Source organism: Globicephala melas, chromosome 19, assembly GCF_963455315.2.
Source record: "Globicephala melas chromosome 19, mGloMel1.2, whole genome shotgun sequence".
NCBI classification, from domain to species: Eukaryota; Metazoa; Chordata; class Mammalia; order Artiodactyla; family Delphinidae; genus Globicephala; species Globicephala melas.
In genome coordinates this window covers 56,252,236-56,272,414 of record NC_083332.1, presented here as the reverse complement: position 1 = coordinate 56,272,414, position 20,179 = coordinate 56,252,236, and the positions used below count along the sequence as shown (strand labels likewise).

Here is a 20,179-nt window from a genome sequence, read left to right as displayed (position 1 = left end):
TCTAAGATTGTGAATGCCTTCTGCAACTGTTACTGTTTTATCTTCTCCATTTTGATTTGTAATCTAACTGGGCTTGATTTTTTTTTTTTTTTTTTGGCTGTGTTGGGTCTTCATTGCTAAGCGTGGGCTTTCTCCAGTTGCAGTGAGCAGGGGCTACTCTTCGTTGTGGTGCCTAGGCTTCTCATTGCGATGGCTTCTCTTGTTGCGGAGCACGGGGTCTAGGCGTGCAGGCTCAGTAGTTGCAGCACGCAGGCTCTAGAGTGCAGGCTCAGTAGTTGTGGTGCACGGGCTTAGTTGCTCTGCGGCACGTGGGATCTTCCTGGAGCAGGGATCGAGCCCGTGTCCCCTGCATTGGCACGCGAATTCTTAACCACTGTGCCACCAGGGAAGCCCTAACTGGGCTTGATTTTTGTGTGGTGTAAGTAGGGGTCAGATTTCGTGTCTATTGGTGATGCTAAAATGAATTTGCTTAATAGATATAAATAAATAAATAAATGGCAAAAACTGAGTACTGACTCACAGCCAATGATCAATTGAGTTTCCACTGGACACAATTTGCATTTCTAGGGGCAAGAATCATCTGAATTACTCACAGTGGAAGGTGTAGAATCAGATAATCAGGACAGCTGGTAGCCTAAACATGTATTGTTCTTTGAATTCTCCTTTGAACCAGTTGTAACATTTTCTTGGTTCCTTTGTTAATAAAGGAGTTAAATAAATTTTTGGACATGTGTTCAATTTTATATCTTTATGAGAGTTATGATTTTATCTGTTTTTAAAAAATGACCTTTTAGCAGTTCTAATTCCTTTGCTTTTTACTCCTCCCTGTTTACCTTCAAGTGCAAGGGTTTGTCACAGATTGTTCTCAAGTTTTTGGACCAGGGTGACTCGTCCAGTCATCAGTGGATGAGGGCTGGGGATAAAACAGTTGTAAGGTACACAGTGTGGCTTCCTGCCCACGGGACTTGATGACAAGAAAATACAATGGCTGACAGCTCTCCTGTGCCCTATCACTTAGTCGAGAAATACAGGTGTTTTTAGTAACATTATTGCCCCTCTAGCACAGAGCATTCTTCCAAAGACTGACAAATTGCAGAGTGGTCACGTGTTAGTTTTAGAAACTTGGGTTTCTACATAGAGTGAGCTTTTGCTGAAAGTAAGACCAGTAACCTAGAGAAAAGAGTAAAGGATAGAAAAACTGATTGTTTGAAGAGAATTGTAACTGTACCTATCTTGTGACTGACCTATTTCTTGTTTTTAGGAGAACAAAAAAAGTGAATAGCACTTAAAAACAATAACAACAAAATGCTTCTGGGTAGATTGCTGTATTCAATGAGACCAAATTTTATTTTTTTTTAATGTGACACAGCGTTAAACTTTCACGTTAACAACAGCCAACGTTTGTGTAACTCATTCACACGATCTTCTGTGTACACACAAGCACACACTACATAAAAAATAAATTAAGCTTTAATAACGAAACACATTTACAAATGCATCTTCTTAAAGCCTAGCAAAAAGTAAGAAATATGGACACTTCTGAGACAGGATCACTGTAGAAGCTGGCTCTTCAAGAAGAAAATATTTTGAGAATGAAAAGCCTGAGGCAAATCACTGAGTATTCTTCAAACGCCAGTTTTGTAATTCTCCATATTTCTTAATCTACCTATTAGCTTTCTGTTGGCAAGAATATAGCTTTTAGGGTTGTCTCCAAAAAGTTAGATGTCACCTACGTAGAAAGTTCAGCTACATTCCTTCTGAAACTTAAAAGAAGTAGAGCCCCTTTTAGCTGTCCTTATTTCCAAAGACGACTCATCCTTAGTGGCCCTAGATCAGCGACTATAAAATTTTATGTTCAGAGACCTCAGCAGTGAATTTTGAAAACCGGTGTATGCCCTTACACATTTCCAAATTGATGTCTCAAATTTCTCATCCTAAATAGTTGCAAAGGATCGAAGTGTCTGCATGTTGTAGATGCTGCAAAAACGGTTACATCCCCTTTAAATTTAGCCAAGAGGCTCTAAGTACAATAGGTGGTAGCCACTACCATCCTTTCAAAAAATTAAACAAGGCAATTTTTTAATGGTAGGAAATGCTACATGTTTCGTTTTTACTCACTGAATTTGTATTTTTATTCTACTTCCCCCTCAAAATTTTAGCGCAATTATTCTTGGCTTTTATGTTGTTTAGTTGCATATCTGTAACAAAATTACATATCCTGTCATCATAAGGCTCTTACATATTCTACACTTCTTCTGGACTGAGTTTAATAAACAAATAGGGTGCACATTTTAATAAAGTACTAACTAAACACAGTAACATTTCATTGGCCATGTATCACTTAAGGAGCTGAAGAAGGCTTCTTCCTCCAACTATTTCATCTCTGTATAGATTAATATTATCTTTGTTAGAATTGTCATGGTACAGTATCACTTCTATTCTCCCTTTTCGATTTTATGTATGGAAATATTGGTGGTCTTTCACAGAGATAGATGGGAACAGAAGGAATTATGTGACAGCAGCGTAGCTGAATTCTTCCAACTCCTTCAGAACTACGTGCTAAAGTAAATACTCAGAAATCTTGGGTGTTCCTTCAATTTTGTTGAAAGCAAAGAATTGGGAACCACCAGCATTGCAGAAGGAAGGATTTGTATCCTGTTAAAGAGGCTCTCACTTTCCAAACAACATATTTTGATGTTTACATCTTGAGTCATGCTCTACAGTCAGACTGACTATGGGGAAAGATGTTTTCTTCGGTAAGGAGAGAAAAGGGCATTTTCTCGGGCAGATGAATCTTAGGAAAGAGTACAGTAGGAAGGGGAGGATCTGAAAATTGATCCCCTAAAACTAACTCCCTGGAAAGGTCTGGTAGATTGCTAGGGGTAAGACTGGCCCACTTTAAAAATTATTGGCCTTGGGGGCTTAAGTTTAGTTTTTATTTAACTGTGTCATAAAGCATATAAATTATTAGATTATGTCGCCTTCTTAATTAATAGAGCAGCAGGTCCTCAAATGTATTCCACTGTAACTAGTCCCGTAAGATGTTTGTTGGCAAAAGGGTTCTCAGATCAAATTTGGGAAAGGGATATTCTATACCCCTCTTCACCGTGCACATTAGAATAGCCAAGTCTTACAGTAGAGAAATTAACTTTCTATAACCTAAATTTCACAAACTCAAATGATCTAACCAGCCTCCTCCATTTATATTTCCACGTAATAACAGATGTTCACCATTTCCTTTATCAATTAGAATAAAGACTATTTTACTCATAGGCAATCACGGCTTGACTCCATCGACGTTCCTGCTATTTCAGGTTGTTCCTATCAATCACGATTCTCCTTGACCTGAACTGGCTGTGCTCATTACATGGCTGTTAAACCACAATCTCAGCTAGATATTTTATACTTAGGTTATGTGGCATCTGGGCCCCTCACTTTCTTTGTGTCTCAACCTAGAGAATCCTCCCACCACCAAGAACCAGATTAATGTGTTACCCTATTAAGGGGAGAGTGTAGTGCCAAAGCAAATATTCTCTAATGGTGGATTCAAGTCACTGTAGCACAGAGGAGCAGGAGCCGGTTTTAGGGGAGAGGGTTCTTCCCAGCACCATCGAGAGTATAAACCCTCTCATGTGCCTGCTCTGTCTCTGCATGAGTATGGCTCGGTATGGATTCTACGAGATAGCAGCTGAAAAGATGCTTAGCTTCTGCCTTCTGTGCTACCACTTCTTAATTTTTTTTGACACAGTAGCAGAAAATCCATTTTAAGCAGAAAGGGGATCCTGGTCTTACCTTTTGGCTTTAAAATGGAGTGAGGTGGAAGGTTTATGTCTTTTATTCATCCCTAGCTGAAAACAGGTAATGACATCAACACCTGAGCTTGTAGAGGTAATGCTGGAGCCAAAAGGGGCTTGTGGCTGGAGGTGCAATAATTAGGCTCCAGTGGCTTCCTGGCCAACAGCCAATGGGGCACTGGCTACAGAGTCTGAAAATTCCCTCCATGCAGTGTTCAATTCAGTGTCTTTTCCATCTAACCTTTCTTGAATGTTGATTTGAACATTTGCTACCATCGGGAATGTTCTTCCCTCAGTTGCTGGCTGCCAAATAAAATAGCAACTCCAACTCAAGGAATAACTAAGTAATAAGAGCAGCCTGACCAAGGTGAGGCTGTTAGGTATACTCAGGGCTTCATGGAAGATAAAACGCATTTCTTTTAGAAGCACATGGATAGGTTCCATGAGACCGGTAACCATGGCTTTTTTTTTCTTAATTTTTTTAAGACCTGGAACCCCCAGACTTTGGCACAGTGCTTGGTGTATGGAAGTACTTGATGAACTTGCGTGGAATGGAGGGATGGGGTCTTTTGATGAGACAGAGCATGGCTGCCTTTAAGGTACTCTCCAGCTAATGCGTGCACGCTAAACCCAGGATAATAAGGGGTGGGCGGAGTGGATTTCTAGGACACAGTTCCATCCAAGTAAAGCCACCAGACTGACTGCTGGTTTGTGGCTCCCCATCAGTCACTTGTTTCCCATAGTTCCCTTTTGTCTCCTAAGTTAGTTCTCAGTTCCCTCTGACCAAGTTGTGGCTCTACGGACCACTCCCCACCCCCCGCACACTATCCTCGCCTTGAAAAAGCCTTATTAAAGCATCACACTGTACAAATCATTAAACTGCATCTCAAGATGTAGAGGAGGATCATCTTGTCCTAGGTCGGTCTGCCCCTTTGTGGGTGGCCGAATCTGAGATTTTCTGTAGTTTCCTAAGGCTTCGCTCACTGCTCCAGAAAACTGGATAATCCAGAGAGCCTATCCTGTATCACGCCGTTTAAGCAGTGAGTGACCTCTTGCCTGTGGACAGCTGCAGACCCGGAACTTCCCTGTGGCTATGCAGCCAGCTCATAAGTGGACGGAGCAGGGGTGAGTGAGAAGCTGGCCGCGCCTTCAGGGGCTCTGATCAGCTCTGTAAATCAAAGAGGCCCCACTTGACCCCCCACTGCCCCAGTCGCGAAGCAAGTCTCTGTCTTAATGGATGGGCTCCACCCCCAGCCCCGTGTCGTGTATGGCAGCAGGTCGGTTCAGCCTGCTGGTGGTAGTTAAAGTGCTTTGACCCGGGGCAAGGCTAGGGCTCCTCTCTGGACCCTGGTAAATTCTGATGGCCTTAAGGGTGTTCAAATCGTTTCCAGAATCTAATGAATTAGTTCCTTAGAGATGGGGCTCATCTTCTGTGGAAGTCAGTTACCTGGGTCTTTAGGGGCCAGGGAAGGAATCCTGCTCACTCTACAGGTCGTGCACAGAAGCTCTAACCGATCAAGAGTTGCATTGCTTTTATTCAGTGAGGTCTGGAACACGAGAGGCCGAATGTGAGCAGGTTTTGGGGGTCCTCTATAGAGACTATAAGTTAAGAAATTGTCCAAGTCGAGAAAGTTACCAGGAAATTACCCCAACTCATGCCACTTGGGTCGACTTCAGAAACGTCATCTCGCTGACAGGCTTGAGGAGAGGATGACGTCACACATGAGCATGTTCCCAGGGTCCGAAGAGAGCACACAGTCCTACATGCAAACACACGCGCACACACGACACCTTTACACATGGAGCCCGGCTTCTATGAGTAGAACTTGCTGTTGCTGACTCTCTTCTCTCTTAACCTGAAATGAAACAGATTTCACCGTCATCCATTAGTCTAGGACATGGGCCACGTGCTGAACTCTGACATTTCTCTGTCCACACATGTGCAGGATATTCGGGGCTGCAGGGTACAGGGCAGAGTTGGGAGAAGTGAGTCCCTGGCAAAGACACGTAACTTCCGTGGATCTGTTTCCTCACTGGTCGTTGTCCTGGGGTCACTGCTACCGTGTAGGCGTGGTCAAGAGGAAATGGAAGTAACATGGTAAGGAGTCTCCATGCTGTTTGCAACAGAGGTTGCTGCTGGCGTTTTCTTGACGATAGCTCTTGGTGGAGCAGGACTGCCTGGCACACTTGGCTGGCCCTCCTTACGCGTCCGTAGCACAATTCAAAGCATCCCTTCTTGCGGAGGGGAGGGATTCTGTTTCGATTTAGGAACCATTGGACTAGCCCATGCTTGGGAAGTCCGGAAGCGTTCCTTAAACAGTAGTGGTCGTGGCTTATTTGCACTCTGACACTCAAGTGTCCCTCTCATGAGGACAGTTCGGCTTAGGGAAGGTGCAGATGCTTAAGCTCTAACTGTAAGTAATTGATGGAGCAAAGAGAAGTAGAGGCAAGGGTGTCAGGATTTCTAAAGATGGAGGCTTTCCCGCAGCCCTGGCCCTAGGGCCCAGCATCACAGTGGCTACAGGGTCTGCGGGCGGGGGGCTGACCCACCTGCGGTTGCACTTCTCCTGGTACAGCTGCAGCTGGTTCTCGTTGACGTTGAACTCTCTGACCAGGGCATCCCGGTTGGCGCTGCGCAAGTTCTGGTGTGTGTCGTACAGAAAGAGCTGGTTGTTCAGTTCTTCTTGCCGCCTCCGCAGCTGGCGGCAGGAGGAGTAAAGCTCCTCTTCGCTCTCCTGGAGAACAGAGGTGAGAACAACCATGTGGGCACAGTGTCCTCCAAACCAGGATGTGGGGCATGGCACCTGGAGGGTGTGAGGGAAGGGAGCACAGGGCAGACCTGTCATCTGCTGGGACCTTCCCAGAAAATCTAGGGCCTCTTTCAACCAAAGATAAACTTGCAGTCACTTACTCCACAGGAAGCAAGCGGTTTAGAAACTCTGGTTCTCGAGGAGGGGGAGCTTTACTGTGAAACACTGAAATAACAAATGCACTGCCCGCTGATCCTGTTTCTTAATCAAATCTGTTTTTTCGTGGGTCTGTGTCACCTTCTGGCTCTCATCCAAATGCAAAGGCTCTGTGCTTATAGTGGAACACAGCAGGTGAGGCAGAGGGCAGCCTGGATGGGAGGTAGATTAGTGGTGGCCTGGGGGCTGGAGTGAGTGGAGACAGCTAATGAGCAGGAGTTGCTTTCTGGGGTGATGAAAATATTCCCAAACTGGTCATGATGATGGTTACACAACGCTGAATAGACTAAAAACGACTGAACTGTATGCTTTTAAGTGGGTGGAATGTACGGTATACGAATTATAGCTCAATAAACTTGTCACCCCCGCTGTGGCAAAAAGAGGCAGGGAAACATTAGGCTATACCCCCAGAGATGGGCTTGTCACTCTGGCCAGTAATGATGACTCCCCTGTCACCGCCGCCTCCAGCGTGTGACCCAAACCAGGCAGATGGGTAGCAGCCCTGGGCCTCTGGTCAGTGCTCTTGGTAAAAAGCAAGTTTCTTTTCTTGGGGATCAGTGGAAAGACTGATGATTGTTTCCAGTTGCTAGCGGTCCCTTTGCTATCACGTCGAGAAGGAGAGGGAAACAGAGCCACTGGGAGAGCACCTGGATCCAGCCATGACTGTAACAAGCCCTACTCCTAAACCCCGCAGTTGTCCGAGCCAAAATATTCCCCCCATTATGCTAAGGGGAAAAAAAAATCTTATCGGGTAAGGTGTTTGTATTTCAGCATGGGAGGAGGAGGGTGTGTTGCCTCACTGATGTTTTTAAAAGGTCTCTGTCTATTGTGCAAAGGATGGCTACTCAGGGGGTGGGTCTAGTGGCTGTTACCACTGGTGCAGTAGGTCGAGAGACTCCAGGGCTAAAAACGGGCATCCATATACACAAGTGGGCTGCTTTTGTCATTTACTTTTATAAAACGTGGCTTAGACCATAGCTTGGTCTGAAATTTTTTTCTCACCTTAACGACCTAACAAACCATCATGGATATCCCCGGGGTAACAGGTAGCCTCTGACTTTGGAGAGTGGGGAGAGAGATGGTAAAGGTTATTCTAGCCACTGGCACAGTGCCGAGGAGTAAAACGATGATTGTCTTTGCATAAGGAGTGGAGGTAAAATGGGTAGTTCTTGGTAACTGATTCAACGTACTGAGTGAGGCACTGGCAAGGGTCCATAGTGACTTGTCTTAAACGTTTATCCTTCCTCAAGGAGACCAGCTTTCCCTCCTATTAAAACTAAAACAAAACGAAAGCCACACTGAAGTCTTCACGCTGTACTACAAATGGTCTCTTTTCACCTGCTCTCCGCCTAGAAGAAAACAACTTATGTTGCTTTCATATGTGTAATGATGAGTAGCACTGATGTATATACACTACCAGATGTAGAAGAGATAGCTAGTGGGAAGCAGCCGCATAGCACAGGGAGATCAGCTCGGTGCTTTGTGACCACCTAGAGGGGTGGGATAGGGAGGGTGGGAGGGAGGCTCAAGAGGGAGGGGATATGAGGACATATGTATGCATATGGCTGATTCACTTTGTTATACAGCAGAAACTAACATTGTAAAGCAATTATATTCCAATAAGGATGTAAAAAATATATATACACCTTTTCCACTAATGCTTTTAAAATTGCAGGCCTTTGTCTCCTTTTCTGAATCCCAAAGCATTTACAGCTGTGATATAATTTAGTCGTATGAGATACAACATACATTCAGAAAAGTACGTAAAACATATATACAGTTTAGTGAATAACTATAAAGCAAACAGCTATGGAGACACCAGCAAGTCAAGAAACAGAGCATGGTCTACTCTACGTACCCCTCCCAATCAAGACTCCCTCCTTCCCTCTTAGAATTTTGTGATAATTATTTCCTGGCTTTCTGTTGAGTCTGAGTTGTCACAAAAATTTAGTTTTTCTTTTCCAAGTCAATGGTTATTTCTGTTTTCTAATACACGTATCTTACCAATTTTTCTCACCATTGCTTCTTGCATTACATTCCTTCTTGCTTACCATGGTCATTCTTTTAGCAAAGCTTATTAGTACTAAATTATCTGTCTTTGCATTTCTGAAAATACCTTCATTTTGCCCTCGCTCTTGAATGGTAGCTCTTAGGATGTAGAATATCTAGACCCACAGCTGTGTATCTAAGGCATGTTGAAGGTATCCCTTAGTCTTCAGGCTGCTATTGCTATACATGGAAGCACTGCTGTTATGTGTCAGTCGTCTGTAGTTAATCTGTCTTTTCTTTTATAATTTTCTCTTTACTCTGTATTCTGCCATTTCAGCCTGAATGTGGGTCTCTATACTGCTCTGTTTATAGTTGGAGGATGCTTGTCTCTTCAATGCTGGAACATTCTCAGCCATGGTTATTCCAATGTTGGAGCTTCTCATTTTACGCTTTTTTTTTTTTTTTTGCTCTTTTAGTATTTTTACCTTGTCTTGCTGTATTAAAGCAAATTCCCCAAACACAATCTTCACAGTTATTAATTCTTTCCTTAACTGTACCCATTCTGTAATTTCCTACTTATTAATCTTTAAAAACTTTTTTCAGGACTTTTTGATTCGTCTTTCCAGTGATTTCTTTATTGGTCCTTTCATTCCTACGTTTTCTGATTAATTTTAAGAAGGGCGGCTCTTTTTAAAATCCATGCATCCACTGGGTTCCCTTTTAAATTTTTTTTTAAATTTCAAAGTTATTTTCAGATTCACTGGAGTCAATTCTCTTGCTTTTGTGCTTGTGAGATATATTAGCATTATTTTCCTTGAGTGTTAAAATTTTAATGTGCAAGCTCATCTGGAATGGGAAGTTTCTTTCCTCCTTCAGTCTATACACCGGCATCTGGTTTTCTGAATGCTCTAAATGGGGGACTCCCAAGGGCAGGGCCAGCAGTGTTACAGTGATAGTCTGGGGCTCTAGGTTCTCAGGAATACTACTAACCCTTTTATCCCATCCCCTCAAGCAAGCAGCTGACTGCTGGCCTAAGTCCTGGGCACCAGCCAAATCTCTTTTTTATGAAGGGTGTTTCAGAAGAGTGAATCCCACTGGCCCCAGGCCATCTATCTGTGTACAGCCTGTGTACAGTCCCATTTGTATTAGCACACACAAATGAAATACATAAATTATGTATCCAAACACAAGGAGTAATAAAAAGAACAAAAGGCTAAGGAAAGACTGAATCAGTGAAAATAAATTTAGAAATGGCTGAATTGGTAAACCCAAATACAAAATAAATGCAAGAGCGAGGTTGTTTTATGGGAAAAATACAGACTCAATGAAGTAGGTAATCCGTTATCTATACTAATCTAGGAAGGTATGGAAGGCTTGATTTGTGACCCAGGATATGATCTATCCTGGAGAATGTTCCATGAGCACTTGAGAAGAAAGTGTATTCTGTTGTTTTTGGATGGAATGTCCTATAAATATCAATTAAGTCCATATTGTTTAATGTATCACTTAAAGCTTGTGTTTCCTTATTTTCATTTTGGATGATCTGTCCATTGGTGAAAGTGGGGTGTTAAAGTCCCCTACTATGATCGTGTTACTGTCGATTTCCCCTTTTATGGCTATTAGCATTTGCCTTTTGTATTGAGGTGCTTCTATGTTGGGTGCATAAATATTTATCATTGTTACATCATCTTCTGGATCGATCCCTTGATCATTATGCAGTGTCCTTCTTTGTCTCTTGTAATAGTCTTTATTTTAAAGTCTATTTTGTCTGATATGAGAATTGCTACTCCAGCTTTCTTTTGATTTCCATTTGCATGGAATATCTTTTTCCATCCCCTCACTTTCAGTCTGTATGTGTCCCTAGGTCTGAAGTGGGTCTCTTGTAGACAGCACATATACGGGTCCTGTTTTTGTATCCATTCAGCCAGTCTGTGTCTTTTGGTGGGAGCATTTAATCCATTTACATTTAAGGTAGTTATCAATATGTATGTTCCCATTACCATTTTCTTAATTGAATTGATTTGCATTTGTTATTAGAGGTCTTTTCCTTCTCTTGTGTTTCCTGCCTAGAGAAGTTCTTTAGCATTTGTTGTAAAGCTGGTTTGGTGGTGCCGAATTCTCTTAGCTTTGGCTTGTCTGTAAAGGTTTTAGTTTCTCCGTCGAATCTGAATGAGATCCTTGCTGGGTAATCTTGGTTGTAGGTTTTTCCCTTTCATCACTTTAATATATCCTGCCACTCCCTTCTGGCTTGCAGAGTTTCTCCTGAAAGATGAGCTGTTAACCTTATGGGGATTCCCTTGTATGTTGTTTTTCCCTTGCTGCTTTTAATATTTTTTCTTTGTATTTTATTTGATAGTTTGATTAGTATGTGTCTTGGTGTGTTTCTCCTTGGATTTATCCTGTATGGGCCTCTGTGCTTCCTGGACTTGATTATTTCCTTTCCCGTATTAGGGAAGTTTTCAACTATAATCTCGTGAAATATTTTCTCAGACCCTTGCTTTTTCACTTCTTCTTCTGGGACCCCTATAATTCGAATGTTGGTGCAATTAATGTTGTCCCAGAGGTCTCTGAGACTGTCCTCAATTCTTTTCATACTTTTTTCTTTATTCTGCTCTGTGGTAGTTATTTGCACTATTTTATCTTCCAGGTCACTTATCCGTTCTTCTGCCTCGGTTATTCTGCTATTGATCCCTTCTAGAGAATTTTAAATTTCATTTATTGTGTTGTTCATCATTGTTTGCTCTTTAGTTCTTCTAGGTCCTTGTTAAACGTTTCTTGTATTTTCAGCATTCTGTATCCAAGATTTTGGATCATCTTTACTTTTATTACTCTGAATTCTTTTTCAGGTAGACTGCCTATTTCCTCTTCATTTGTTTGTTCTGGTGGATCTTGTCTTTCTGGTGGGCAGGACCATGTCCGGTAGTGTGTTTTGGGGTGTCTGTGACCTTATTATGATTTTAGGCCGCCTCTCTGCTAACGGGTGGGATTGTGTTCTTCTCTTGCTAGTTGTTTGGCATAGGGTGTCCAGCACTGTAGCTTGCTGGTCGTTGAGTGGACTAATGTGGCTCTGTTTATGTACTGAATTTTTAAATTCAAAAGATAATTTTTTTTTTGGTTTCAAATTCCAGAAGGTCTTTTTTAGAGCTTTAATGTACCTCCAAATAAAGCACTGATGTGTTAGGGTTCTCATAAGATGCTTCCAGCAGCTCTAGTTCAACTGCCAGGCACCTGTACCGGGTATTCACCTGGTCTTTCCTAGTCGCTACTGCCTGGTTTTCCACTGCATGCTCACGGCTCTGTATGTGCAGCAGTCCCACCAAGGCACTGGGACACAGTGGAGGCACCTGGTTTCTGCTGTTTGGGAGCAGCACTGGTCCAGCTCTGGCTGTTGAGGCACGAGGAGGGCCTTTCTCTCTGTCTCCAGGTCTCCCGACTGTAAAGAAGTCTTTCCCAATGTCCAACGCCAGGTCCAGCTCAGCTCCCGAGTGCAGCACCCCCTACTCATCCTCCGGGAGTTCAGTGTGCCCCGCAGCCCTTCTCCAGAGGGATATGTGTGAATCCACACGTCGGCTCTGGATGAGCCTTGCTGGGAACCACAGACCCTGGTCTTTCCAACTAGGCTACTCTACCCCTTGTACCTTAGCTCCCACCCAGCATGAAGGTGAGCGCTGACGACCCCGGGATCTGTACTCAGAGATCCTGGGGCTGCCAGTTTTCTCAAACGTACCCTCCGGATACTGCTAGCTTGCCCGGCGATAATAATTAGGGTGACTATTCAAGCTTCCGTATTTCTCCTGCTCCATTCTTCTGAATCTCACAAGTCTAGATCATTTGAGTGAAGGAGGCCGTTTTCAATTAAGGGCAGGATTGCATATAATACACATCAACTTAAAAGAAACTGTTTACTTCCAGAGCGCACAATTCGACATGTATCCAAAAATATATGGTCTTTTATTTTCCTCTTTGACCTACCATTCCATTGCGAAGTAGCTAGCCTCAGGAAGTAATTTTTAATCAATGTTATATGAAGACCTTCATTATTATAAAGTAAAAAGGTGCAAACCACCTAACTGTCCGTCAGTGGGAGAAAGGCTAAGTGAATTAGGGACCTCCACCTGATGAAACAGGCATTAATGGCTTTGAAAATGGTAAGAATATGGAAAAATGCTTAGCATCATCTGTGAAGTGAATAAAGGGCACATATTCATATTATATGAATCCAACTATGAAAATACCATACGCAAAAAATTATCAGGCAAAGGAAAGATATCTAAATGCTAGCAGTAGTTATGTACAGGTGGTTTATGGGATTTTTTTCAACCTCCCCCTTCCTTCGTTTTCCTACTTCTCAAATTAAGTATCATAGGTAATAAAATGGTGTTAAAAAGACCCTCTGTAAACCATATATACAGCTAACAGAGTAACAGAATTGATAAGTGATTGTGACATTTAAATGGCTTCTTCAGAAAGGGCTCAACGTGCTTACTGACAGCTTTCTGGGGGCTTTAAACTCTTATCGCAGCCAGTGTTTCACGAGTAAACTCCATCTCAGCTCGCACTGGATCCATTCTTTGCTCAGACAAGGCTTTCTGGAAGCTGTTTACCAGAGAGTGTGCCTGGCGTCACAGAGGATACATGATAAATAAAACGTGGTTTGACCTTGGGCACCCAGGTGTCCCAAACACACACCTCTCATCACAGTGTGGGGCACACAGGCCAGATGGTGCCTGTGAATGGCTTACAACCAGGTGACAGGTGTGGAATTAAATAAAAGCTCGGGAAGCAGTAGCAAAGATGAAACCTGCACGTACTCAGACAGCTTTTCCCCTGGGAACCCCACACAAAGCCCCCTCTTCCCCCCACCCTCTCAGTGGCCTCCCCAGCAGAAGCTTCCCTCATTAAGGAAGTCAAAGCTGGATAAATACATTTTCTTTTAAATACACTAATTGCATCTGCCGCCGGTGCTACCTAGTCATTTAAATTCTTTATAATGCTTCCAGGTTGTTTAACGACAGCTTTGTAGAGCAGTGTGTAGACGAATGCTCAACGAGGACTACCAGGAAAGGGAGGAACGTATATAAAACTTTCATGTCGGGTTTCCCTGGTGGCGCAGTGGTTGAGAGTCCGCCTGCCGATGCAGGGGACGTGGGTTCGTGCCCCAGTCCGGGAAGATCCCACATGCCGCGGAGCGGCTGGGTCCGTGAGCCATGGCCGCTGAGCCTGCGCGTCCGGAGCCTGTGCTCCGCAACGCGAGAGGCCACAACAGTGAGAGGCCCACGTACCGCAAAAAAAAAAAAAAAAAAAAAAAAAAAACTTTCATGTTGAGCATTTCTATCACTTCGAATCATGAAAGGTCATTTTTTGGATCCATAATTTAAGGCTCAAGTGAAAACTGATCTTCATATAAACATTACATTTACTTTGACAGAGTCCAAAGTGCTATAACATTTAAAGTGTGTTTCAAAATGGAAAACCTTCATTATCCGTCCCCTTATCTTTTTCTGACAGTTTCATCATCACGAGCTTATTTTATACCAACAAACTGTCACTGAGGTTCTTTGGCCCCACCTACTGTGCCTGGTATTTTTGCATCCTCTTCCACCTTGATGCTTCTAAAATGCTTTTGAAACTATCAAGGTTATCAAAACTGAACGGAAGGCAAACAAACAGCTATGCAGAAAACCTAACGTTAGGCTTTTAACTGCATGGGCGATGACTATGGCTGTTCAAAGGCATCCCCCTCCTTGCCTTCTCTCTTCCCCACTGGACGGTGCTCAGCTCTACAGGCGCACCTGGGAGATACTGCAGGTTGGGTTCCAGACCATCCCAATAAAGTGAATAGTGCAGTAAAGCGAGTCACACACATTTTTTGGTTTCCTTGTGCATGTAAGAGTCACGTTTCCACTGTACTATATTAACTATGTCTAAAAAACAATGTACCTACCTTAACTAAAAATACTTTATTGCTAAAAAATGCTAACCGTCATCTGAACAAGTCATGGTAATAACAGCCAAGATCACTGATCAGCATAACAAATACAGTAATAATGAAAGAGTTTGAAATATGCAAATTACCAAAACGTGAGACGGAGACAAGAAGAGAGCAAATGCTGTTGGAAAAACGGTGCCAACAGACTTGCTGGTCACAGGGTTGCCATAACCCTTTAATTCGTTTAAAAAAACGCAGTATCTGCAAAGCGCAATAAAACGAGGTATGCAACACTGACCAAGCCCACGTCAGCCCTCCGGGTTTTCCAGGTTCTCCCAAGAGAACTGGGGCGAGCACAGATTCACCCAGCCCATGCTGAGTGTTGTGGTTAGGGGAGTGGAAAGACCTTGGGAGACTGTACTGGCCACATATGGGGCCTAGTGGGGTTCGTTCTATAAGAGAGGCCGTCACAGAGACTCGGAAGCTCTAGAATCACAATACATACCATCAAACCCAAGACCGGAACTCCCCACTCCTCGGTGCTGCGTTCTTAACCTTGGTCCTCACCCACCTTATCTCATCCTCTTTCATAATTCAAGGAGGCCAAGCCCTTTCCATCCAGCCTACCCAAACTGGTTAACCAAAGGAGAGAATAAGTGTCTTCAAGGCTGCTGCAAACCGAAAGAACAAGAAGGCAGGCTCCACCAACAGCACACAGAACCACAAAAGGAGTGCCGCTCGCTGTGGGAACTTGAGGTCCATGAATTCCCTTCCCCAGGACAAGCCATGACAAAGCTTTGCTGGATGCTTGCAGACCTTCGGAAGGTGAGGTAAACCAACAGGTGAGGTAAAGCACGCAGGGAAGATGCGTTTACCTAGAAGAGCACTGTCTTGCCTGGCTCTGGCTAAAATGAAACCAAAGAACTTCCAAAGAGCTTCTCCCTTTCCAACTACACAACCTCTTCACAGAATCATATAGCATCCTGCCAGAAGAAAGGCCGCTGGAAGGAAAACCCTAGGACCTCGGAGGAGATCTGTAGCTAAAAGGAACCCTTCTTTTATGACGTGGCATGTTTGGCTAGATAATCCTCCACGTGTTCCAAGCCCCTCAGCCACACTCATTGGTCGCCTCCACCCCACCAGCAGACATACGTAGCTCAGGGCACCCCAGCTGGAGGGTCTCCACCCACCAGGACTGGCCGCATCTCACAGAAAACCAGGAGGGAAGCCAGCTCCATGTCTTCACTGTAGCCGTTCTTCAGGGGAACAGATCTAAATCCTGCAGAGTGGAGAAACAACACCAAGGCAGGCAGTTAATGTCACACCTTTGCTTTCTTGGAGTACCCAGGGATCACATACCCAGTACAAGGAGCAGAGGAGTCAGTGCCCCATGCTGGGGGCTGACTTCCTTCCTGGATGCCACAGGTCCCACCCTGATGGCTGGGGAGGGAGGCTGCAGAACACAGCCTTGACTGACAGGTCCATCCGGAGAAGTGAAGTTAAAAATACCCGTCATCTAGAAATGAAAATGACTCACTCAGAGCGAATTAAAACCCACAGAACATTGCACATTGAATTCAGAGCGACTACAGCTGTCGTTTCAGTTCCTTAAATACTCCTGATGAGGCCAAAGACTCAAAGGAGTAATGAATCCCCACATTCAGTTTCCGCACTTAGCCCTTTACAAAGCTTAGGACGAGGGAGTGTTTTCTCTTTAAAGATTTCCAAGGGGAAGAAATCTTCCTGTCCCCTGGCAGTTCAGAGCAGCATTGATCATTCTCCTCTAAAACCCATTCCCAATTTACAATTAGGACCTGTGTCTGACGGTCTTTTAAATGTTTCTTTTTATTTAGGAGAGGGTTGAGGTGGGGCTGAATTCCCCCCACCCCTCCCCATTAAGTAATGTTTAAGGCAACACCTCTCAAAGTTGGTTGGTTTGCTTGTTTTGATGAAGTAGTATAACTGAATACACAGTAGAAATGAAAGTCTCGCTTCCACCCACTCATAACCCCTTATTCCAGAAGGAACCACTGTTAACAGTATCTTTCCAAAATAGCCTATGCATATGTTTGTTTCCCTTAAAATCGCAAAGGATAGTACGCTGCCCAGCAATTCTGTACCTTACAGTTTCCATTGACCACTGTATCTTAAGGATTTACTATATAGCCCTAGTATCACTTTGAAAGTTTTTAAATTGAAATACAGTTGACGTACAATATTATGTTAGTTTCAGGTGTATTACATAGTGATTTGATATTTGCATACATTATGAAATGATCACCACAATAATTCTAGTAACCATCTGTGCCCAAAGTTAGTACAATATTACTGGCCATATTCCTTATGCTTTTATATTATATCCCAGTAGCTTCTTTGTAAGGAGAGATTTGTACCTTGAAAGCTTCTTATTTGCAGTGTATCTACTGATTGTCTGGGACAAGCAACGCTCAAAGTAGGGCATGTGGGCTAGTTTCTCTGTGCCTTCCACCACTCAGGTTTTGGCTTGTTTGATGACTAGTCTTATTTCTCTTAGAGAACTTTTTTAAGTCTGTCAGTTGATTTATCACCTTTAAATAATACCTATTGAATCCCTCACTTTCCACTGCTAATGATGAGGAAATTGGCATGCTTACGTAACCCTATAGCTTCTCTCCCTTTTCCTCCCCTAATCTGGGTAAGGTGTATTATTATTTCTCCATCAACATGGTGTGTAATATTTGTGTTCCATTTTGTAACCATAATTCTCCCACAAAGGGAGGCTTAGTTCTATAAAAGAACATGACAAGGAACACTTGTATACTCACAACCTAAATCTTACCATTAACCTTTTACTATACTTATGTTTATCCACCCACCAGTCTATCATGTGTGATATTTACTTCATATTTCAAAGAAAGATGAAGGCCTCTGTACACTTCTCCTTATGTCAGCATGAATCTCATTAACAAGAAGTCAATATTTGTTCAGTGTCCCTTTTGTGATATAAAATTTACAATGAAATGCACAAATTTTTAAAAATGTCCAATGCTCACCACCTTCTTACTGAACTGAACTCTTCCATCAATATTTTGGCTGGCTAAATTTGTCTTTTGTATGCTTGAATACGAGCTCATGGGACATATAATCCCTGGACTGTGCATGTGTGAACACATCCATCCTGTGATTTTATACTTGAGTGACAGTGTGAGTGGGTATAAAACTCTCAGGTCACACTCTTTTCCCTGGAGGATTTTGGGACCACTGCTCTCCTTGAATTTTGCTGTAGAGAAGTTTTCTGGCCTATTTTCCCCTTAGAGGTGTTGGGAATTATGGTGGTGTGGATCACCTGTGGGTCTTATTAAAATGCAGATCCTGACTCCAGAGATCTGGGATGGGGCCGAGATTCTGCATCTCTACCGAGCTGATCTATGAACAGTGCGGAAGCAGTCAGTCTAGGTATTGATTGATGTTAGAACGTGCTGAACTGCTGTGCGCTGTGGCGTTCTGGGGGGCAGCCCGTGCACCCCGAGCAAAGTGGTGCGGCCCAGCGCGTGCCTCCAAAGTTGGAGAGGTGAGCTCTGTCCCTCCTTCGGCTGGACGTCTCCAGTTCCACATACCTCCTGTCACTGCTCAAGCCTCATTTTTAGGAGCAGCCCTTCACATAGATTGGGAGTAGGGCTGAACGGTGTTTGCCAATTTCACTAAAAATAGTTTGGTTCCGTTTTTCTTCCCTCTGGTTTTGGTTACATCACAGAGGAAAGGGAAACAGAGACATCTTTGGACGTAGCATCAGTATTTTTGGCTTATTAGGAGTAGGGGAGGCCCTGAGGGTGGCCTGCAGAGTAGGGAAGAACATGGGGTTTGAATCCCAGCTCTGGTCGGAAAGGTGCGTGACCTTGACCTAGTTAATGAACATTTCTAGGCCCAAAGTGCTTATATTTAAAGAGCAGAGATGATAAAACCCCTTTCACAGGACTGCTGTGAGGATTAAAAGAGAAAGAGTTTAAGGCAGCAAGCACAGTAAAGGCTGCTTCCTTCCTTCCCGAGCTCCAGCTGGCTTAAAAGCTTAAGTGCGTCTCTAATGACAACAGGCAGAGTTTATTTTCCGAGTTCGATGCCTTATGCACAAAGGTATTGTTATTCTGTGTCACGCCTTCCATGAATATGGATGTACGAGGCAGTGCTAGCAGCGGGACAGAGAGAGAGAAGGTCTTACTGGGAGCATCTCACAGCTGGGGGAAGGGTCACGTTTTTTTTATCATCCTTGAGATGTTGTTTTTTAAATCTCTCCAAGCTAAGCCGTAGCATTTTCTAGATGATTCAACAGGACACTGTTAGGTGGCTGGTCAAGAGGGTTCCTCGGCTGACCTCTCTCTAAGCCTTGGGAGGGGCTACGGTTCACATCCCTCCTCAGGGACCCCATAAGGAGGGGGAAACAGCAGAGCCACTGCTCTGTGCAGGATGCGTCCAGGGGAGGTGGGTTAGGAAGGGGTGGGCACAGTTACCACAAAAAGAAATGTGTCCTAAGCCTTACTTATTGGGCTAATGTAAAAGAGGCAAATTGCAGAGTAAAGTCCTGCAGCTAAGTTGCTGGGTTTAGTTTCCAGTGGGGGCAAGTTAACCAAGGGGGCTGGCAAACGTCAGGCCTCTTGGACCTTCCAACTGAGTGTTCACTGCTGTCATTAAATCAGGAAGATGGTACTTCTTCTCAAGTTCCTGTTTCATCTACTCATTCGCTTAGGACTGTGTTTCCTCGATAGGATGGGCAGCCTAGGTCTCACCCGGTTTTCTCCGAGTGCCCTCTGAGGAGCTGGCCACACATGAAGATTCCTGGGCCCACCCAGCCTGGCTGAACGGGAACACCCTGGGATGGGCCTGCATTTTCTAACTGGAGCACCCCCACACAGGTCTAGCTGTAGAAATGATTAGGTGTGTATGATATAAATGTAGGGACTATCTGGTACGTTCCAAGTTTAGAAAAAATTTAAAAAAAAAAAATAGGAAACAGGACCCAAGGTTTCCAAACAACATCAAGAGAAAAGACTATCTTTGTATACCAATCACTGAAATGACAGTGATCTTTGGCTCTCGAAAAATGACCCTTGGAAAATAGGGGAACAGTGAGTGACCTCATGAAGACTTTAGAAGGATCTATGACTGGGGTCTCTCAGAAATACAGGGCCCTTCTCAAAGCAGGAAGGGGTTTCGTGTGGGAAAGGAATCACAAGAAGAAGAAGTGAGTCAGCCATCCCAACCTCATAGAAGAGGAAGGTGGTGCTCGGACAGCCCAGGTGACTTGCCCAGGGTGACGTGGGGAAAAGCAGGCCTAAGACTGTAGTTCCGGGTCTCTTCCTTCCCCGGGAGCAGCTTACCAGCCCCTGAACCTGCCTGAGGAGAGGCCAACAGCTTCTAACCTTCCAAAAGGAAACCAAACTACAGTGCCAGGTGGACCGTCAACTAATAATCCCGTTTTGGATGCAGAAGCCCCACTGTGACCAGCCCGGCATCTCATCCTGCCACTT

The 20,179-nt window shown here is 43.9% G+C and overlaps 1 protein-coding gene across 1 annotated transcript in view; it reads right to left on the bottom strand.

Annotated features, from left to right (window-relative positions):
• Positions 1-1,397: 1,397 nt before the first annotated feature.
• Positions 1,398-20,179, bottom strand: part of PLCG2 (phospholipase C gamma 2) — a 150,132-nt gene continuing 131,350 nt past the window's right edge. Inside the window, exons 31-33 of the mRNA XM_030863240.2 lie at positions 15,869-15,957; positions 6,345-6,529; positions 1,398-5,650 (exon numbers count right to left, since the gene is read on the bottom strand). Of these exons, the coding sequence (XP_030719100.1) occupies positions 5,608-5,650; positions 6,345-6,529; positions 15,869-15,957 (317 nt within the window). The 3' untranslated portion in view covers positions 1,398-5,607. The remainder of the gene's footprint in view (positions 5,651-6,344; positions 6,530-15,868; positions 15,958-20,179) is intronic.